The 24053-nt window shown below is 33.8% G+C and overlaps 1 protein-coding gene across 3 annotated transcripts in view; it reads right to left on the bottom strand.

Annotated features, from left to right (window-relative positions):
• LOC114343163 (protein pellino) overlaps positions 1–19660 on the bottom strand; it is a 370712-nt gene extending 351052 nt beyond the window's left edge. The window contains exon 1 of one of the 3 annotated variants that reach the window (XM_050654280.1): positions 19596–19660. In XM_050654280.1, coding sequence (XP_050510237.1) covers positions 19596–19645 — 50 coding nt within the window. In that variant the 5' untranslated portion in view covers positions 19646–19660. Of the gene's footprint in view, positions 1–10762; positions 11200–12518; positions 12584–19595 lie in introns of those variants that run through there. The other 2 variants (XM_050654279.1, XM_028293976.2) reach the window with 2 other exon arrangements.
• Positions 19661–24053: the final 4393 nt, after the last annotated feature.

The raw sequence follows: 24053 nt of genomic DNA, 5'->3' as shown, positions 1-24053 counted from the left end.
CACGAATTTGCCGCATATAGGTAGCGGCTTTTTTAATGGCCGTATTAACTTTTTGATAACATCAAATATAGAAAGATTGCCTATTTTGGACACGTAGTAAGGGGAGACCGGTATAATATTCTTCAACTTATTATGATGGGTAAAATCGAAGGATGCAGAGGAATTGGTAGAAAGCAGGCCTCTTGGTTGAAGAATATCCGGGAGTGGACAGGAATAAAGAAAGCAGAACACCTATTTATAATAGCTCGAGATAGAGACAGTTTCGCCATGTTAATCTCCAACGTCAAGGGGACTTGATAGGACACGTTAACAAGAATTAACTTTTTGAAAAATTAATACATACAGGGTGAAAGAATTGAAAAAAAACATATTTTTACATAAAAACCAGGAAAATCACAACTTCTGGTAAACCTATTCTTCCGGTTCAAGACCTCGATATTATTCATAAAAAAAAGAACCTATATACCAAATTAGGTTGAAATCTGAAGTCTCATTCAAAAGTTATCGTGCTATTAGTCACATATGTATAGTCGCCATTTTGAATCCCCGCCATTTTTGTAAAAGGCAAAATCTGAGATGGCCTTCCATCTAAATTTGAACGTTTATATGTGTAGAATATGTGGTCCAAATTATATGCTTCTATCATTAAATGCACAATTCTTATAATATTTGCACGAATCTGCAGCACTACATTGGACGGTCGGAATGCAGGATCTTACTCGCACTCACATTTACGGCCGCCTCAATACCCTTTTAGCGCTCATTGTTGATAATTAAAAATAACAACTTAGTAATAAAATAATGACAAAAATTTCTTCAGGATCTTGTAGGGGGGGCTTTAAACTTTGATTGGGTGACTTTCTGACTTTCATAATAATAGTTTTTAATCGAGTTAATAAGCCTTAAAAATGATCATTTCGCATTTTTCAAATTTTAAATCGCGTATAACTCGAAAACTATCAATTTTAGAGAAAAATCACAAGAGACCTTTTTTGCTACGAATGACCAAAATAATCTAAAAAAAATTGTCCGGAGTGAAATACTTAGTTATTTATAAAACAGTTCGTGAAGTATGCTTTTTGCGCACGCCGATGTTTAGAGCATGAGCGGGCCGAGTGCTATACATCGCCTAAGTGCGCAAAAAGTACTTCACGCACAGTTTCATACGATATTTTATCTACCAAAAAACAAATAAAAAAACTGCAACTCTTCGTCACTGGAATACTTTACAATTTTTTAGAACTTTGACATTTAAAAATTCAAACTTCTGTCAAACCACAACACCGTCAAAACTTTTTTTTAGCCCAGTCGGGATACCATTTGACCTTGCATTAGGAGCTGCCCCAAATTTTATATTTTTAATCTTTAGGGGGGGTCAATATTAGTATAAATTTAAAATCTCGATTGAATTTGACCGTTGCGTTATCCGCCATCTTGATTTTAAACGAGAACCGCTTTTGTTCAATATCTCCGCCATTTTCAACTTTTCGACAAAAAATGTAGAAACTGAAATTGTTGAAAATGCGATTTTCTATAATTTTCGTTTATTATATTTTTTTTCGTGCGGTCCATATTTTCCAAGTTATGGGGAAAACAGTGACAGTTAAAGCATAATTATTTATTTATTGAATTATCTCGTTTATTATTACTTTTACAACAAATTTTAACCTATACAAAAATGAAGAGAATTAAATTTTGTACAATTTTGATTTCTTTCATTTTTTTTTGATAAAATCAATATTTAAGGTAGTAAGTATGCGGTAAAGGCGCGAGCGTAAGACCCGATTGATTTTAAAACAATTGTTTTTGTTCAATATCTTCCACATTTTCAACTTTTCGACAAAAAGTGTAAGGACTGAAATTGTTGCAATTACGATTTACTACAATTTTTTGAGAGAACCCCTGGCGGGTGTAGGAAAGGGGAGGGGGAATAGGAAAATTCCCCCAACGGGGTCCAAAATTAAAAAAAAATTGCTGAAATATTAAAATATGTTAGCTGACATGAAACTTAATTATCGACAGACAAATTCAACCAATAAATCCCGCTAGTTAATAAAATTAAGTGAACTTAATGCATATAAGTTATTATGTATGTCTTTTATGTACTTAGTTTGGTTGGTGTTTCATTGGAAGTTTCAAAAATTGTATAAAATATAATTCTCTTTATTTTTTTATGTACAATTATGTCGTAAAGTTAATAATAAATGAGACAATTCAATAATTATGCTTCCCCTCCGCTTCCACTATTTTCCTCCTTAACTCGGAGAATATTGATCGCATAAAAAAATTGTGGAAAAAAATTGTAGGAAATTTCGTTTCCAACAATTTTAGTTCCTACCGTTTTTGTCGAAAAGTTGAAAATGGCAGAGATATTAAGCAACAACGGTTCTCCTTTAAAATCAATATGGCGGCTAATGCAACCTCGGAATTCAGTCGAGATTTTAAATTTACATTACTATTGATCTCCCCTAAAGGATATAATTATAAAATTTGGGGCAGCTCGGAAAAAAGATTCAATTCAGTAATTATGCTCCCCCACCACTTTTTATTATTTTCCCACTTAACTAGGAAAATATCAACCGCATGAAAAAAATTTTTAAAAAGAAATTGTAGGAAATCATATTTGAAACAATTTAAGTTGAAAATGGCGTAGATATTGAACAAAAACAATTGCTACAAAATCAATCAGGTCTTACGCTCGCGCCATTATCGCATACATACTACCTTAAATATTAACTTTAGCGAAAAAATGAAAGAAACTAAAATTGTGTAGAATTTAATTCTCTCTATTTTTGTATAGAAACATTTTTGTCGTAGAACTAACAATACACGAGATAATTCAATAATTATGCTCTATTTATATATAACTGTCACTATTTTCCGCTATTACTCGGAAAATATCGATGGCACGAAAAAATTGTAAAAATAAAAATTGTAAAAAAAGATAGAAAATTATATTTTCAACAATTTTGGTTGTTATACTTTTTGTCGTAAAGTTGAAAATGGCGGAGATATTGAGCAAAAACTGTTCTCGTTTAAAATCAAGATGGCGGCTAACGCAATAGCGGAATCAGTCGAGATTTTAAATTTACACTACTATTGACTCCCCCTAAAGATTAAAAAAATAAAATTTGGGGCAGCTCCTAATGCAAGGTTAGGCCTGTTATTCGTCTAACCCGACTGGACTATTTGTAACATAGATTTATAATACTCATCTATGATTTGTAATTTATTGCTCACATGTCATCACCATGACAAGGCGAAAGTTAGAATATATGAAAGTGTGCTAAAAACAGTGCGAAAAAGTAAATCCCATTTAAAATACATTATTACTTTAGGCACACTTTAAACCCTGCAATCTATATTTATAATTTTCACACAATAAAAACCTATACATAATATGAGGTAGAGTAGATAAGAATTATTTTTGTGAATTTGGTTAACAAAAATTGGTTAAACAATTTTTAGACCGCGGTACCGCCTGACACTGTGTATTTGGTATAAGGATGTATTTGTTTGAGTAACTTTGTGCAAAAAAATCGAATCAGAATAATTTACCTAACGGGGGCGACGTTACAGCCTGGACTAATAAGTAGTTGAAACGGTCAAAACCAAGAGACGCACACTCATCAAAAATGCATTTGAGATTATACTCCTATAAATTGTATAATCTACTTTTACTAACAAGGGTTAGGAAGAGTCAACTTCAACTAGTAAAAGTGGATTTAAATTTTTCAAATTAATCAACTTTTACTGCTCGTTTCAGTTTAAGTTGACTCGAGCTAGGAAAAGTCAACTCTAACTGAGAATCAACTTGAACTGTAACATATACAAATAATAACTTAAGTTACTTAGTTACTACGATTTAAAAAAACAAAAAAAAATATCTGGTAGTTGGTCGTAGAAAATTTTTATTTGTTTTAAAATCTTCGTTTTGCCTTCAGCAACAATAATCTGCAAGTTAGAAAGTCATAGGAGGTAGGTATAGGGGCCGCTTCAGTTCTAAAAATGTTTATAACCCCTTATTTGCCCCCTTATTTTCAAACCGGAAATAAGAGGTTGAAATAGTAATTTACGTATTGTCCAAGTAAAACATATTGTGGAATAGCTTTAAGCCGGTGAAATATGATATTCTTCAAATACAGATATTAGGTCAAACGTTTAAGAAGCGGCCCTTTGAACACATCTGTGTTTTTACGCCCAGACCTCCCATCGATTCACAAGTTTCGTGCAAAACGATAGTACATAGTTTTAGTTCGGTAGCAGTGTAGTGATTAGAGTGTTTTGTTTGCTGTAATTATTTTGAATATTGGTTTAGTATTTCGTTTGGAGAGTGTAAAGTGTTAATTTTTGTAATTTAATTAATGTGAATAGTGATGTCGCGCCCGTAGGATAATGTAAATATCGCGTACGATAACGCTGATATTGTAGAAACTGCCAGTGCTAGTGTGAATGTAATTACTAAAAAAAAGTGCCCATAAAGAAGATTCGAATGCATTTAAATGCTGAAACACAGCAAGTATGTTTAAATGTATACAAAAATCTACGTACGAAATTCGGCTTCGATAAAACACTATTGGCACAAGCCACCTCTGGTTTAACAGAAATTCCACTTTCTACTGTATATAAAATAGTTAAAAATAAACCCTATCATCGCAAGAAACGATGTGACTACAAATTTTCAAGACCTTTAAATCCTTCACTTGTTAAACTATTGAAAACCACAATATACGACTGCTACAAAAGCAATGAAATACCTACCTACAATAGAAATAATAAGAAAGAAATTGGAAACAACAGGTCGAAATATGAACTGATGTGAGAAAACTCTTCAAAACTGGATAAAAAAATGGGCTTTAAATTAAAAAAAAAAAAATAATAAACGTCAAGCAATAATTATGGAAAGCCAAAGAATAGCCAATAGACGTAATATGTACCTAGAAGGAATTACACAATATAGGCAAGAAAATAGGAGAATTTATTATTTAGATGAAACTTGGTATGATACCCACGATACAGTAAAGAAAGGATGGACAGATGGTTCAAGCATGTGCATACCAGAAATGCCTGCAAATAAAGGCTCGCGGCTAATTATTGTATATACATTGTGGAGGAAGTGAGGGATGGGTTCCGAATGCTTTAAAATTATTTGGGAAGAAAATGGAAGATTGTAACGTTGACTACCACAAGAATATGGAAGCTGACATTTTTGAAGATTGGTTTGAAAACTCGCTGATCCCAAACTTGGAGAAAAACAGCGTAATAGTGCTTGACAACGACAACGCTTCCTATCATTCCCGACAGCTCACCAAAATACCAAATACATCTTCAAAGAAAGCTGACCTGCAAAATTTTTTAATGGAAAATGGTTTGTATTTCGAAGATTTTTACACAAAAAAACAACTTATTGAAGTTCTACACGCGAAGCAATTTAGAAAATTATACGCTCTAGAGAGTATTGCCGAAAAGCACGGACACACTATATTGAGACTTCCCCCTATTTTTGTGTTTTCAATTCTATTAAGTTAATTTGGGGACAATTCAAACCAAGTATAAGGTGTTCAAATACATTTCCTAAATTTGACAATAAGGTAATTGAGATAATTAAAAAAGAAGTAGCCAATATTACCAAAGTAGACTGGCAGAAAAGAATCGCCAAAGTGATCAAAGTGGAAGAATATTATAAGAAGATTGGGCACTTCCACATTAATGGTGGAAATAAATTTATTATTGAATTGGGCGATGATAGTGACGAAGAAAATACGGAAGAAGGAGGAAATGAGTTAAGTGTATCAGTATTTTAATTGTTGTGTTGTGCAATTCATTTTCCAAGCATAAGTGTAGTAATGAAAAGACTCGGTTAAAAAAATATCTTTATATTTTCTATTTTTAATAAATAAAAAAGGAACGGGGACATGCTTGCATTTTGTGCTGAATTTTAAAAATTTTGAACTGTATACCTAAAGTAATTTTAGATCTGTGTTTTTATAAAGTTCTTTTAGTATCAATAATTCTAACAATAACAAGATTAATTATAAAAGCTATTCTACATCAGTTATTAATGCAAGCATGCGGTAAGAGGGAGGGTCCATGTGAGGTTAAATGTAATTAAAAAATTGATAAAATTAATTTTAACACATACGATGTTATGTCCTGCTTTAACGGTATTTACCTAAGTATAAATAAATATTTTTAACTACATATTTAATTACCAGAAAAAACCAGCTGCCGGCCTAATAGCTTAAAGAAGAACAACCCAAAGCTACAAATCTTACCTATTACACTATATAGGGTGAGGCAGATAACTGGCCTATTAGAAATATCTCGAGAACTAAAGGCAATAGAATCATGAAAATTGGAATGTAGGGGTTTCGAAGGATGATCTATTAAATGAAAATATTTCCATCTCTTTGCAACTTCCTGTTATACCGGAAGTTGCTTATAACTTCGCTTTTTTTAATGGGACACCCTGTATATTTTTACATTTTTGGATTCTCCACAATATCCTCTTTCTTAAAATATGAGGTTTTGTAATACAGTCGAACCCGCTTAATGGAATAGCCTTTGTGCCAAGCAAAAGTATTCCTATAACCAGGATATTCTAATAACCGATCATTGGTTGCTACTATAAATGTTTCGGGACCTCAAATTTCTATTCCTTAAACCGGGATATTCCTTTAAGAGGTATTCTAATAAGCGGGTTCGACTGTATTATACAGGGTATTTTAAAAGATATTTACGTTTCTTTATTAATTTCGTAGCAATATTCACACCCTGTAGAATTGTAACAGTTTGACATTAAAAACTCTGCTTACGTTCAAGTGATTTTTAATATAGTCTAATAATGTTAAGAATTATTAGTATAGCTAATTTTGATATTTTAGTATACAGGGTTGGTCGAAACTCGGAATGAATATTTTCTGAGTTTTCTTAAATGGAACACCCTGTATTTTAGTATTGTAATGAAATGATATTTCATGATACTTTTTTATTTTATAAGTATTCCCTATACCTAATTGCTTTAATTTGTGAGTTATTGGTGATTCAAGCTAAACATTAATTGCAACAAAAAATACGTAAAATTTTATTAGGTTGGCCGTGAAAAAATTCAATCACAAATAATTTTTCAGAAATAAATACATATTAATCCAGACTGATCCTTAAAATTACCAATAATAGTTTAGCTATCAAAATACCTACGTAGTTAGATTGTTAATGCGATTAACAATTAAGCACAAATTAAAGCAGTTAGGTATAGGGAATGCTTAAGGAATAAAAAGGTACTATAAAATATCATTTCATTACAATACTAAAATACAGGGTGTTCCATTTAAGAAAACTTATACCATATTAAAAATCATTTGAACGTAAGTAGAGTTTTATATGTCAAACTACAGGGTGTTCTACAGGGTGTGAATTTTGCTACGAAATTAATACAAAAACGTAATTATCTTTTAAAATACCCTGTATAACAATACACAACTTCATATTTTAAGAAAGAAGACATCGAAGAGAATCCAAAAATGTAAAAATATACAGGGTGTCCCATTTAAAAAAACGAAGTTATAAACAACTTCCGGTATAACCGGAAGTAGCAAATACATGAAAATATTTTCATTAAATAGATGACTCTTCAAAACCCCTTAATTCAAATTTTCATGATTCTGTTGCCTTTAGTTCTCGAGATATTTCTAATAGGCCCTTTATTTGCCTCACCCTGTATAGATTGCTTGAACTATAACAAGTTCCGAAAGTGATATTTTACGAGACGAATAGGAAGTTTGCGAGTCTCGTAAAATCACTGTTGGATCGTGTTACGTACATTATTTTTTCTGCAGCCGTTTTTTATGTTAAAAAGAATGGATAAACTTTACTTATGAACTTTTATTAAACACTTTAAAGTTACTCTCATGAATGCAACATTAGAAAAATATACGTATGAATATTAATAACGTAATTATAACAATTATTTACATTGATATTTAGTTTCCCTAATCTCATCTGGAATCATGCCAAAATGATTCCAGAATTTCAACCCGCCGAAATGATTCCAGATGAGATTAGGGAAACTAAATATCAATGTAAATAATTGTTATAATTGTGTTATTAATATTCATACGTATATTTTTCTAATGTTGCATTCATGAGAGTAACTTTAAAGTGTTTAATAAAAGTTCATAAATAAAGTTTATCCATACAGTTGATGTTATTGTCAAAGCCGTTATCTAGCCACTAGCCACCTAGCGACCCAAAAACGTCCCGAAAGTAAAAAAGCGTCCCGAAAGTGAAAAAATACTCCCGAAAGTAGATACTTTCGGTACGAGTTGTGTAAAATGGTACTTTCGATTTAATAAATCATACCGAAAGTTTTATTTTCGGGACGGCTGCAGAAATAGCTATTTGTATAACAAGGGAGGAAAGTGCTACTTTTCCTCCCGAGAATGAAGTTTACTGCCCGACGCGTAGCGGAGGGCAGTAGTAATCATTCAAGGGAGGAAAAGGCACTTTACTCCCATGTTATACATATGGTTTTTCCACCTTCCTCAAATAATAAGTAATTTTTTCATTTTTACTTAATTTATTTTTATGTAACTAACCAACAAAATTTATTAAAACTAAAACTAACAAGTAGGTACAACATAACTGTCAACTGTCAAATATAAGTCAAATTATTAATGTAAACAATGTTAAATCAAAATAACAATTTACTGTTTTTTACCATTTTGCAAAATACTGGGTGTTTTATAAATAAACGTTAAAATTTGTAGATACTTACGTAATAGAAAATAGATATTGTACAGGGCGAAAATAAGTTATATTTCATGAATGAAATACCATGACGTCACTTTTACTTTTCCTCCCTTGGGAGGACGTGTTTACCTCCCTTGGGAGGAAAAGTAAAAGTGACGTCATGGTATTTCATTCATGAAATATGACTTATTGACGCCCTGTACAATATCTATTTTCTATTACGTAATTATCTATACATTTTAACATTTATTTATAAAACATCCTGTATTTTGCAGAATGGTAAAAAACAGTAAATTGTTATTTTGATTTAACAATGTTTACCTACATTATTAATTTGACTTATATTTGACAGTTGACAGATATATTATACCTACTTGTTAGTTTTAGCTTTAATAAATTTTGTTGGTTAGTTACATAAATAAATTAAGTAAACATGAAAAATGACTTGTTATTAATTTGAGGAAGGTGGAAAAACCATATGTATGTATAACATGGGAGTAAAGTGCCTTTTCCTTCATTCTCGGGAGGAAAAGTAGCACTTTCCTCCCTTGTTATACAATTAGCTAATACGCATTTATTTACATCAGAATATGAAAATATAAACCTTTAGAAGGAGAGAGTGGATTTAGGATTAATTCTCTGATTTTTTTTTTCAAAAAGTTATAGTGTTGTAGCCTTCGACATATTTGACCATTCGGGATAAACAATTTAATAATATCTAAGCAACAAGTCTGAACAAGTTCACCAAATGTGCTTTACAATTTTTTATGTTTGGAATTGAAGGATCTTCATCAGGGCCTATTTTACCACTAGGCCCGTGAGGCACCTGCCTCGGGCCCGTATTTGAATGGGGCCCGGAAAGATCACCAAACAAAACATGTTTATTACAATAACAAAACAAATTTTCAAAATTCTTTCATTTTACGAACAGGCAATGATAAATATGATAACCATAAGAGTTATAATTAAGTGGATAAGCGCAAACTTTCGGCTTCAATGGTCTTTAAATGATTTCATTTTTTCGAATTCTCAAAAAACTAATAAATATTTTTAAAAAATTTAGACGCAGAATGAAAGATTACATTATTACCGAGGGGCGAATGTCCCTTAGAATAAATAAAAAGTTTCTTTTGAATAAGATATGTATTTAAAATTAAAAATCATACTCAATTTTCTCTTTTTTCAGCCCTGTAACTTATTAAAATAAACATTATCGAAGATTTCAGGGACTGTTGGCCCTCGGTAGTAACGTAATATTTTATTCTGCGTTTAAATTTTTCAAAAATACGTATTAGTTTTCTCAGGCTTCGAAAAAAAAAACGAATGCATTTAAATAGCATTGAAGCCGACAGTTTGAGCCTATCCCCTTAAACAATGTTTAATTGTTTTTATTGTTAATTTTATTTATTGTTAATAAACATTTTATTTTCTTGGGCAACTATATTTCTATTTATTAAATAATTAATACATTTAAAAAAGTTATTATTATTATTAAATTATATTTAGGGGTCCGAGAATTGTGTAGTGCCTCGGGCCTGATTTAAAGTAAAATAGGCTCTGATCTTCATTTTAAAGCTTTAAAGAATAAAAAAGTTATTTTTACAATAAAAATAATGCAATTGTAAAAAACGGCCATTATTTGGACCTTTCGCATGGTGTTTTGCAATATGACAAATTAACGAAATCAAACTTGCCATAGCTCAAATTGTAGGTGTTTTAATTTACTATACATATACAACTTTTTATCTAAAAGTTTTTCTCTAAAATAAATATTATCCTACATACACTGCAAAATTAAAAATCTTTAAAAATTGCAAATTTAACAAATGAAAAACGTCATAAATAAAAAAGCTCACAAAATTTTTGGTTACATTTTAGTAGAAGCTATTCCTGGCATCGTACTTTAAAACACCGATAGGTTTCAACAATTATTCCTGAATTTTCACTTTTCACATTTTTTCACAGTACATCCAAAAAAATAGTAAATAAATGTATAGGTATAGGTACTTACAATTTTCTCATTTTGATTTTTACCACATCCATTGTAGCACACAAATGGGACAATTCAATTTCACTATTATTTAAAAGGGCGCTACTACACACTTTGAATGGGCGCAAGTTTTTTCTTTTAAACTTAGACATTGTTTATAAATTGACAATTGCAAACACGAAATAAGATGTTTTAGTGGTGAAGTTCCAACATAATATTTAGGTGGGAGATTCATTTTGAACATTTTCTTGTTAAATCTTGTCATTTCGACGATATTTTTCGTAAATGTTTACCGAAACATGTTCAAGAAAATTTTGCGATGTTTCAACTGGTGAACCGCGAGCGCGAGATGGACGCGCATGCACCACAAACATCCGAAAGCCGGTGTAGATACCAAAGTGTTGAAAAGACAGCGAGCGTACTCCTCGTCGTGAAGACAGAGACGAAATGATTTTTTGGAATTTTAACGGTTGATGCACCGAACTAAATTCATCCGGAAATGCCGATCGCGCAGTGCGAATACAGTCGTCCAACTCTACACGTGTGGAAAGTTACACCGGTTAATATTCTTTATTATATAGTCGTCCGATTGTACGTGACGATTCAGAATTATGTTTGAAAAGTCGGTGAAATGATGACTCAACACTCAACCTTTATAATCTTGTTGCAGCAGTCGTTTTCTATCAGGTTTTAACTTGTTTAGGAAAAGGTGGACGAATTAATTATTGTATTATTCTTTATTCTTTAGACTTTAGATAACATGGAATCATAATAAAATAACTTTGCTATAATACTATTGACATAAGGTTAGGTAATGAATATTTGCTGAACACTACCTAATATACAGTATGTCCCTGTAAGTTGGAACCATATGGAAAACTTTTTTATTATTGATTTTACGACAAAAAGTTATTTTTCATAAAAAGTTCTGCATGATCTAAAACATACGATGCAATCATCAGATATCAAATTTTATTAATAGTATACGAGGGATATAAAAAAATATGGATTTCTCTCAAGAGTGAAGTGCATACCTACCTTTATATTTCACAATATTGAAAATTGTTATTATGAAAAGTTGTTTGGAATTTAAAATTCTGTTATAACGTGTAATTTCATTCTTCTAATTAAAAAAAAAATGAAAATTTTTCTCAAATTACGGATAGGTACCTACCCTAAATTATTATTTAAGTGTGATAATTTCGATATTATTAAATTTACGAAAAAAAAGTTATTTATAAAAGTTTTGCATGGTCTAGAAACTATGATGCAGTCATAATTTTTATTAAATTTTATCAATTTTATACGAGGAAAAAAATATGAATTTCGCTCAAGCGGGTAAAGTACCTTTATAGTTCACAATATTTCAATTAGAAGAATGAATTTTCAATATTGTGAAAAATAAAGGTACATAGATCAGTTTGGATTCAGAGTCGGTATGGGAAGGAGAGAAGCCATCATCAGTTTACTAGTTCTCGCCCAAAATGCTACGACCAACAAAAATATATATTTACATGCTTTATAGACTTCGAAAAAGCATTTTGTTTAGGCAATACGTAAAGTATCCTTAACAATAGTAACCTATACTTATTGTACGGTTATAGAGTATATTCCCATAGGTAAGCTGGTTAAGAGTAGATAACGATTTTTCATATGTAATTTAAAGTATTATCTGCATAAATGGCACAAAGAATATTTGCTACGAGAGGTATATGGTTCAAAATGCATACAGTATCACGACTAATAAGTTATGTTCACATACATGTAGAGTACTTACAGTTTTATTCCTTGATGACGTGTCACATCAGAGCTCTGATTGAATTCCATAATCCATTTGGTTCATTTGTAAGGCACTCACTAATACGCTAAATAAATCATCGTCGATAATACTGAGCAGATTGAATTATCTGAGCGGTATAAAACGATAGCAAAAAAAGCCGGTAAAATGCGGCCTTTTTACGAATAGCGGGAGCGTCGATAGATTAGAGATGATTCTCGTTAGGAAGCTTTTGACGATCTGCCCCGGCGAGGGGTTCAAATGCGAGTCTCAACAATAACCTGGAGTTTCCAGAAAGGTTACATAAATACTACTTGAATTTTAAGTAATCAGTAGTACAGGGGCGTAACTAATTATTTTAGTGAGCCGTGTATAATATATTTATTGTACATATTGCCGGGGGCGACAGGCGAGAGAGATGGCCTATATCACCTCGAAGAGAGGGGATTGGCAAAGATGTGCACAACGATAAGAAATGTTTGAAGAAATTAGAGTTTATATACACAAGGGGTAACAACGATAAAATGGAGGAAAACGATAAGTTTTCCCCCTAGGGATAGATTTTAATCTTCCAGGGGAATCACAGCGATTTTCGTAATACCACGAAGAAAATCACCGTGAGTAGTGTGAATCTTGACAGTACGAACTAGACCATCCTTACCAGGCAATACATCTATTACCCTGGCAGTTGGCCATAAGAGTGGAGGAGTACCATCCTCCTTCAACAGAACCAAATCCCCGATCTTGACAGGGTCAGTAGGGTCGGTCCATTTATTTCTTTGCTGCAGGAGGCAAAGATAGTCTTTTTTCCACAATTTCCAAAATTGCTGTTGAATTTTACTAATACGCTGAAAAAGATTCAACCTATTTTCAGGTATCTCTGAAACACTTGGTTCAGGGGGCGCGGTTAAACTTCTTTGAACTAAGAAGTGAGCTGGAGATAGGAAAGCGAAGTCATTGGCGTCAGACGACATCCTAGTGATGGGTCTCGAATTTAGAATAGCCTCGATTTGGCATAATACTGTGTTAAACACTTCAAAGGTGAAGTGGGAATTTCCTATAATTCGATAGAGGTGATACTTCACACTCTTTATTCCTACCTCATGGAGGCCGAATTGATGGGGGTTGCGGGGAACACCCATCTTGAAAGTTATGGAGTTTTGAGTACAGAATTCCTTAATCTGTTCCGAATTATTTTGATTTAAGAAAAAATCATAGAATTCGCGCATTTCATTTTTTGCCCCATGGAAATTTGTGGCATTGTCGCTCCAAATAATACTGGGCGTGGATCTTCTGGCAATAAACCTTTTCAGAGTAAGAATATAGGCTTCTGCGCTTAATCCTGTGACGAGTTCGATATGAACACATTTAGTGCTCATGCAAATGAAATAGGCTACGTATGCTTTGTAAAGCGGTGCCTTCCTCAAATGTGAGGACTTAATTAAGAAGAACCCCCCATAGTCCACTGAGACGACTTGGAAGGGTCTAGTGGGGAGTACACGATCGGGATGCATATCTGCCATCTGTTGAACAGAATTGGGTGTCATGAATCGGAAACAGTTTACACACTTACGAATTAAGCGTTTAATCTGTCTTAATCCGTCAATTGGCCAGTACTTCATTTTGACATACGAAAGTACTGTTTGCGCGCCTGAATGTAATAACTTATGATGAGCTTGAGTCAAGATTAGTTCTACAACTCGACATTTAGAAGGAAGTAGAATGGGGTGTTTTTGATTATACGATATGGGGGCGTGTCGGAGACGTCCTCCCACACGAATCAGCCCATCATTATGTTGTAGGAAGGGGTTGAGTTTACGAATGGCTTTATTGGTCACGAGTTTAGCATTTTTCAATTCAAGAATCTCTTTTTTAAAGTAGATACTTTGGATATACCTGATGATCGCGTGATCAGCGATCTCCATTTCGGGTGGCGTCAATATATCCGTATCTCGTGGAGAGTTATTTATTTTCTTTTTAATATTACTGATGAATCTAAAAAGATAAGCGACAATTCTTTGAATTTTACGAAAAGAAGAAGATTTAGCGAATAGATTTTCAAAGGTGTCGTTGAGTTCGTGATTTGTTGCTATGTTTGAGACAACTAACTTCCTTAATTCAGGAAGATCATCCTGAAAATGAGGAATTTGATGAAGAGAAAAATCGATGGGATTGTCTCTAATAAAGCTAGGTCCGCATAACCAGTCTTCGGTGGTCTGGGGATTATCAAAGACATTTATCCCTCTGGAAGCGGGGTCAGCGATGTTTTCGTGACTTCTGACGAAATGGAAATCACAAGGAAAAGTTTCCAACAAGGAATTGACCTTTTGAATTCTGTTTTGTACAAAAATGTTCCAAATGTGTTTTTTAGAAAGTATCCAAGACAAGGCAATTGTAGAGTCAGCAAAGAGATGAGATGAAGATATACTCAAATTTTTCTTGAAGATGTGAAAAAGTCTATGAGCCAGAGTGACTCCCAACACTATTCCACAAAGTTCCAATTTGGGGATGGTGAGTTTATTTTTTAGCGGAGAAATTTTGTTTTTAGAAGCGATAAGCCGCGACGATACAGAAAAGTCTGAGTATGTCGCTTTGAGATACACACAAGTGCTGTATATTTTTTCCGATGCGTCGGTGAAAATAATTAATTGAACATCAACAACTTTCTTTTGTAAAAGTAAGCATCGAGGTACCTTGACCTCTTCTATAGTTTTGAATGTCGATAAGAGGTTTTGCCAATTTTTCATAATGATGGGTGAGTCAATGGGTTGATCCCAGTCCAATTTCTGGGACCATATTTCCTGTATCAAGAGCTTAGCGTTCACAAGGACAGGGGATAACCATCCTAGCGGGTCATACAAAGTAGCAATGTAGGAGAGAATAGTACGTTTAGTAACAACATTAGCCAATTTGAAGATAGGAGTTTTAAACGAAAAGTGGTCGCGTTCTGAATCCCAGAATATGCCTAAGACTTTATCAGATCCCGTGAAGTTAAGACTGACTTCAGAGACGGGATTTAAATTGTGTTGAGACAGAAATTCTGAAGAACTGCAGTTCCACTTGTGGAGGAGGAAACCATGGGTTTCTAGCAAAGAAGTTAATTGTTCGAAAAGACAACTTAATTCATGAAGACTGTCAGCACCGCTGATCAGGTCATCCATATAGATAGATTCTTGCAGAACACTAGTAGCAAGTTCGTGGGTATGTTTGTTGTTGTCAGCGATGTGCTTGATAACTCTTTGAGCGATAAATGGGCTACTTGGGAGCCCGAAGGGTAATCTTTGAAATTGATAGCACCGTAAAGGCTGCTGAATATTGTCCCTAAAGAGAAAATTTAACAGAAATGTTTCAGTGGGACAAATGGCGATTTGTAGGAACATAGCCTTGATGTCGCCTACTAGTGCGAATTTAAACTGACGAAACTTAGCGAGAATGTCAAAAAGTTCATGTTGGACGACATAACCTTTGTCTATGACGTCACTGAGGGAGATTCCCGTAGACGATTTATTGTTTGGATCGAAAACTATACGAGTGGAAGTAGTAGAGTTGGATTTGAAAACGGGAAAGTGAGGGAGAAAGTAATTAGGTTTACCTGAGTCATTTAGCATTTTTAACGGCACTTGAATTATTTGTCCGTTATTGAGATATTCCGATATAATGTCCTGATATTTTTCCAATAAATCAGGGTTGAGTTGAAAACGTTTCTCGAGACTGAGAAAACGTCTTTTTGCCGAGAGAAACGAATTTCCCATGTCTATATCTTCGATAGGGAGTTTGAGATTGAGTGTGGACTCATATCGTCCATTGGGGAGAACATTAACATGTTTTACAAAATTAATTTCAGCGGGGTGATCATTAATGAGATCGGTGTTCTGAGGAGCGGCTTCTTCCAGCTCCCAGAATTTTTGTAAATGATCGGATAGTTCCTCGTTGGACACTACCGGCTCATTTACGGCGGAAGGAGTGTTATGAGAACAACAAGTAACGAGAGAGTTTGAATAAAATTCCAAAGCCTTTTTAGTATTTTTCGACTTAAGAGCAAAGTCTGGAACTGACCCTGATATCGTGTACCCGAGTAGAGTGCGTTGAAGAACGGGAAGACCTTTTCCCAAACGAATTATTTCAGGTTGAATGATATCGTTATACAGGTCTGCACCGAGCAGGATACCAATTGGGGATGTTACATGGAACATCGGATCACCTAATGGTATCTCTGAGGGTATGTTTAGTTTGCTCGCCGAAATAGAAATTTGAGGAAGCGGATTTGTTATCTTTGGGAGTACAGAGCACGAGATGTCAAAAGGAACGTCGTTAGCGACAGCGAAAATTGTTGTATCTACAATAGATTGAGACGAGGATGAGGTGGAGTTAATTCCATTGATCCGTAATTTTCCATCTCTAGTGGTGAGTGACAGTTCCTTTACGAGGTCAGCACTAATAAATGAAACCTGTGAGGCCGAGTCTAAGAGTGCCTTTGCGAAGACCCTCTTGCCGCTAGGAGCGACAAGATAGACCTGGAGTGTGCTTAATAACACCAAATGATTATCAAGCGAGGCTGCAGATAGAGCCATTGAATGTGGAGTCGAATTTTGAAGATTAACTTCCGTTTCAGGAGCTCTAACATGTGAGGGCCCCTGTTGTGAATTACCCTGTGTATGGGAGTTATTTGAGATAGCGGTTTTATTATGATTATTTGAGTTGTGTTGGCCAACAGCCGCGGAAGGGTTACTATGACCCGTTTTGTCGAAATGGAGCAACGTGTGATGACGAGATTTACAAACTATGCAAGAGAATTTGGATTTACACTGATCGAGCATGTGAGACCCAAGACAATTAATACAAAATTTATTTTGTTTGACAAAACTAAAACGTTCTTTAGAATTCAACTGCTTGAACTGAGGACAAGAGTAGATCGAGTGAGAGTCGTTGCAATAGGAACATTTCTTAGGACCTAAGCGAGGCGAAAGGTTACTGGTAGAAGTGTCTGAGGCTAGGTGTAAAGAGTGTCTGGAAGTAGTAGTCGATTTTGGTTTTGATTGAGATTGAATATTCTCAAGATGAACAACGCGTGTCTCGATTTCCCCTAGAAAATGGACAAAATCAGGGGTAGCTTGGCTACCACCGGATTGGAACTCAAGAGCCCTAATGGTAGGTGCGTCGAGTTTCTGAGTAGCGATATGTATGAGAAGTAAATGCAAGAGATCTGAAGGGGGCCTATTCAAGTTCAATAGGGCCTTGAAATTATTTGACATGACCGTATGAAAATTTCTTAATTGTGAGTGATTTGCGTTTCCAGAAATAGGAGGCGCATCAAGAATTTGAGAGATGAGAGTTTTGATAAGCGATTTAGAGTTGGCGTACCTTTGTGTCAGGTTATCCCGGGCTATTTTGTAATTGTCACCTGTGAGTGGGATATGCTCGAGAAGCGTCAAAGGCTCGGAAGTTAGAAAACTTTTGAGGTAAATGAGTTTTTCCAGATCACTTAATGTAGTATCAGATCCTATTATTGTATCAAAGGTCTCAATGAATGAATTGTATTCAGTAACTAAGCCACTAAATGGTTTTAACTGAATACGAGGGAGGTTTACTGTTCGTTGCCTAGCCATAGACTGTGAGGTTAGAGAAGAATTAGGGTCAAATTGGAGGGAGGGGGTAGCAGTCACATTAGAACTTTCAATGACCTCTAACCTTTCTTCCAATAGAGAAATTGTATCCAAATATTTATCAAAAACCACAGAGGAATCAGTAGAGGGGGTAGGTTCCTCGGGGATCGTCTCCAGCACATTTTGAGCATCGCGGAAAAGTCCGTAAGAATGTTTGAGTTGTGAAATTATTTCACGAATTTTATATTTGTTTAGAGAATTAAGAGTTGTGGGAACCGAATCAGCCAACTTGGTTATATCAAGTTTTGCGGTGAGCCTCTGTCGGTTATATTTTGATCGGTCAGCCATGTTGCGAGAATGTGAGATTAGATAGATTATTTGCAAATGTCTAAACCTATAAATCGATGCGAAAATGAGAGAATATGTACAATATATTATATATTACACGTTTAATAGTGTGAGATTGGCTTAATAGTATCACCCTGTATGAGCGCAGATTAGTATATGAAATGCAAAACTATAAAATTTCAAAATATATGCAATTTTCCAAAATGGGTATTTTTCAGCAAGTGTGAGACACCCTTAACAAGTATTTAAATTAATTAAATTGAAGGAAAAAACAATTATTTATTTTCTATAGTTTTCTAGAAGTGTAAAATGAGCTTAAGCGAAGCTAAATGTAGCAAAAACTTACAATTTATGCAAGAAAACAAAATTATTTTTAATAATTTTTGTAACCTGTGAACCAGGCTTAATCGGATTCAAAATTATAAATTTAATTTAAATCAAAAGGTTGAACAAACAATGTTAAAATTATAACACCCGTACTATCAGCCAAGAAATGAGTACACTTTTTGTATACTATAAACAGAAAAATATATTTACGAAAATAAAATAATGTAATATATGCAAATATTTTTTCATACAAACAAAACGACTCCTTTATTTGAACAAAGCAAGTAGTTTCTGAAATTGCACGTGTAGACCGGGCTTAACAACCTACCAGCTATTGTAGAGACGTGCTGGGTTAAATACTGAGAATTTGAGTGCAGAAAGAGAGGAATATTTTATTTTTGTGCCGGGGCGGCGTGGCTTGGAAATTTCCAAATGCAACAGAAAGACACTATAAATGAAAAACCGTTATTCTCAGAATAGAGATTATCAAAATATGCAAATACGAAGGACCTTGAGGATTTAATTAATAAATAATTAATATGATACGGCTCGATGGAACAGAAATGTTTAGGCAATACGTAAAGTATCCTTAACAATAGTAACCTATACTTATTGTACGGTTATAGAGTATATTCCCATAGGTAAGCTGGTTAAGAGTAGATAACGATTTTTCATATGTAATTTAAAGTATTATCTGCATAAATGGCACAAAGAATATTTGCTACGAGAGGTATATGGTTCAAAATGCATACAGTATCACGACTAATAAGTTATGTTCACATACATGTAGAGTACTTACAGTTTTATTCCTTGATGACGTGTCACATCAGAGCTCTGATTGAATTCCATAATCCATTTGGTTCATTTGTAAGGCACTCACTAATACGCTAAATAAATCATCGTCGATAATACTGAGCAGATTGAATTATCTGAGCGGTATAAAACGATAGCAAAAAAAGCCGGTAAAATGCGGCCTTTTTACGAATAGCGGGAGCGTCGATAGATTAGAGATGATTCTCGTTAGGAAGCTTTTGACGATCTGCCCCGGCGAGGGGTTCAAATGCGAGTCTCAACAATAACCTGGAGTTTCCAGAAAGGTTACATAAATACTACTTGAATTTTAAGTAATCAGTAGTACAGGGGCGTAACTAATTATTTTAGTGAGCCGTGTATAATATATTTATTGTACACATTTGATAGAGTGAAACTCGGTCTACCATTAAAACGTTTGCAATAAGTCAGTTTATATGAAAAATACATCAAATTACTAAAAAAATTGTACTGGAACCAAAACGCCAGAGTTAGGATCGAAGGTTCCACATCCGCAGTAGAAATTAGGAGGTAGGTTGGAAAAGGATGTGTTTTGTTACCCCTGCTGTTTAATCTTTATTCCGAGTTTCTATTTAAAGAGGTACTGGAGGATTTCAAGGATGGAGTCAAGGTAAATGGCGTAAATATCAACAGCAGCAGATACGCCGATGATACGGTGTGGATTGCGAATTTCGACTGGGGTCTACAACGACTCATCGACAAGTAGTATGGTATAACTAGACCCAAACCCAGACATCCAAAGTGAAAGTTATCCTCCAACACCAAATTGTTCTATAAGGTCCACATAATGTTCAGAAAAAAGTCACACCATTTTGAGCGTCAGGTTTGGGGAGAGAGGGGGGAGAAATCGGTAAATTCGTAGTTTTTTACGTTTTTCTTCAATATTTCCAAAACTATGCGGTTTAGCATGAATAACCTTTTATACAAAAATATTCTACATTTAATTTGAAATAAAAAAGATACTATGCATAATCCTTCTAAAATGAACCGTTCAAAAGTTACGGAGGTATTATAGTATAATTGGTCCAAAAAAAGGCCTAACCCAGACATCCAAAGTAAAAGTTTTCCTTCCACACCAAATTGTTCTATATGGTCCACATATTGTTCAGTAAAAAGTTACACGATTTTGAGCGTCCGGTTTGGGTGGAGATGGGGGAAAAGTCGGTAAATTAGTAGTTTTTTTACGTTTTCCGTCAATATTTCTAAAACTGTGGTTTAGCAAAAACAATGTTCTATACAAAAATGTTCTACGTGAAATTTAAAACAAAAAAGGTCCTATACGTAATTGTCATAAAATCAACGATTCCAGAGTTACGGAGGGTAAAAAGTGGAGGTTTTCGATACTTTTTATATTCTTTGGGCAATTTATAGAAATTTTCTTTAATATGATTGTGTTTTGTAAATAAAATTTGCTATTTCAGAGGCCGATGATATGTTAGTGATAAGCCCTTGAAGAAACGTCAACCTCACCACCCAAAATCATCATCAATTGCCCAGATAATATAAAAAGTATCGAAAACTTCCACTTTTCACTCTCCGTAACTCTGGAACCGTTGATTTTATAACAATTATGTATAGGGCCTTTTTTGTTTTAAATTTTATGTAGAATGTTTGATGTAGATTTTGAACATTTTTGTATAGACCATTGTTTACGCTAAAGCATAGTTTTAGAAATATTGACGAAAAACTTAAAAAAACTACTAATTTTTCGATTTCTCCCCCATCTCCCCCCCAAACCGGAAGCTCAAAATGGTGTAACTTTTTATTGAACAATATATGGACCATATAGAACAATTTGGTGTTGGAGGAAATCTTTTACTTTAGATATCTGGGTTAGGCCTGTTTTGGACCAATTATACTATTTTACCTCCGTAACTTTGGAACCGTTCATTTTAGAAGGATTATTATGCATAGGACCTTTTTTATTGCAAATTTAATGTAGAACATTTTTGTATAGAAGGTTGTTCATGCTAAACCGCATACTTTTAGAAATATTGACGAAAAACCTAAAAAAACTACGAATTTACCGATTTCTCCCCCCTCTCCCCCCAAACCCGACGCTCAAAACGGTGTGACTTTTTTCTGAACATTATGTGGACCATATAGAACAATTTGGTGTTGGAGGATAACTTTCACTTTGGATATCTGGGTTATGCCATTATTTGGATCAATGATATCATACTAAAGACTAACTCGACCTGTCAGTAGTTTGGTATGAAAATGAACATTAAAAAAACCAAAATGATATCAATCCGAATAAACCAAATACCTCAACCTTGCACAATAAATGGAAACATTTTAGAACAGGTCAGTAGATTTAGGTTCAAAGATCGATGTTGAATGATCGAGAATAAAACAGGCCAGAAAATCTTTCGAAAGAATAAAAAAACTGCTTTGTGGTTTTCGAATAAAACTCGAAATTCGACTACGTTTATCAAAATGCTACGTCTGGTCGATTCTTCTCTATGCATTTGAGACATGGACCCTTAAAACATCAACCGTAAATAAAATGGAGGCCTTTGAAATGTGGATCTACCGGAGAATCCTCAAAATTTCATGGATATCGCATACCTTAAACGAAGAAGTGCTGCATAGAATAGACAAGAAAAGAGAACTTTTCAACACAGTGAAAGTTAGAAAAACATCATACCTAGGCCAGATACTGAGAAATAATGAGTAAAGTTGACACCATCTATCTATCGCCCGTCGGCAAATTCAAACAAAAATATAACTCCAGACCATCTTTTACCACCTTTAGTCCGGACAAATTAATATATGTATTTAATATATTTTTACCACCAAAAATGAGATGTTTTAATCAAATATTGCTTCAAATATAATCTGCAGAATAATTTTGAATTCACGTTCCGCTAATGAACTTGCTTTTTTGTCCTTAAAAGTAGAAAAAAGTTTCAATTCTATTTCTTAATATTTCATCTAAATATAATCGTCTAACAATTTTAACTGTACTAATGCCCAAGTATACATTTTCAAGTGTTAAACTGATTGATTTACAATGAGTAACCCTGTTGTAAAAATACCGGCGTGTGCCTTAACAAAAGGGAGATCGGTTACTCGAATTTCATAACAATACAAATGTTATCTGTTTGAATTTGCCGACGGGCGAAATATCTATGGACCCGACTTTACCAATATGCTCAACCAATAGCGAAAGGAAAGATCGAGGGAAAGAGAGGACTAGGAAGGAAAATACTATCCACGAGGAAAAAATTTCCAGTAGTTAGCTGTATACCATATACAGTCGAACCCGCTTATTGGAATAGCCTTCGTGCCAAACAAAAATATTCCTATAACCGGGATATTCTAATAACCGATCATTGATGGCTGGTAGAAATAAGGGTACCTACTGAATAGACCTACACAATAATAGTACATTTACATTATATTTATATGGTTTTAGGTCTTTTTATGTCAATAATACAGCAGTGTAACTTATTTTATTAAAAAACCAAATTACATTTTCTGTACATGAATCCATTAATAAGCATGAGATGTGTGCAATATGTAAACATGTATATATTATCTTATTTAAAATGCATACGACAAAATTCCTTCTCATTTTTTTTTTGAAAAATCTTTAAGTTATACAAATTAGAAAAAATTACATTGAATTGGCCCTCCAGAAATCTTCTTATAATATTACAAACGGTTAGGAGTTAGGACTTGCCAAATTGGATGGAATATCCACAAAATCGAAAAAATCTTCATCTTTTGCCTCATCTTTCTCTTTAATATTGAGTTGGGTGGTTTCATTGTTTTGTTCTAAATCTTCAGTACCTTCGAAAACCGATAAATTATCGTCAAACGAAACAACTCTTAAAAATATTCGTCTTTTATTTTTTCGAATTCTGTGTTTTGATGAATTGGCACATTGGCAGGCAAAAAACGGATTGTTAAAATATTCAAACTCATGTCGGGTTTATGAATGGACAGGGCGGTTATTAATAAAAGAGAACATTTCTATTCTTGTCTGCCATTGTATTGTCGAAGTCAATAAACCATTAACCAATAAAATTTATAACTGCAACGAGGTAGGTCGCAATAGAAATTTTTACAAGTTTTGTGAGACAAGTTAAAGTAGGTAGTCTATGGCCTGTTGTATTTCGTAAAAGGGTCCAACTGGTGCGTAATAAAGTATTTATTATCTGAAAAATATAATAACCCAGACATAATTTAATTTTTTTTGGAAAATATTAATAAAAAGTTGTTCGTCAACTTGAATAATATTCGATTAAACGATATTAATTAATTAAAATGTATTCCTATAAAAGGATAAATTTATTAAGGAGTAAATAGAAACGTTTCGGGACGTCAAATTTCTATTCCTTAAACCGGGATATTCCTATAACCGGTACTCTAATAAGCGGGTTCGACTGTATTACAAAACACGATAAAATCCTTTATA

The sequence above is a fragment of the Diabrotica virgifera genome, chromosome 6, assembly GCF_917563875.1.
Source record: "Diabrotica virgifera virgifera chromosome 6, PGI_DIABVI_V3a".
In the NCBI taxonomy this organism is placed as follows: Eukaryota; Metazoa; Arthropoda; class Insecta; order Coleoptera; family Chrysomelidae; genus Diabrotica; species Diabrotica virgifera.
Note: the sequence above shows the minus strand (reverse complement) of the source record. Positions and strands in the feature narration are given on the sequence as shown.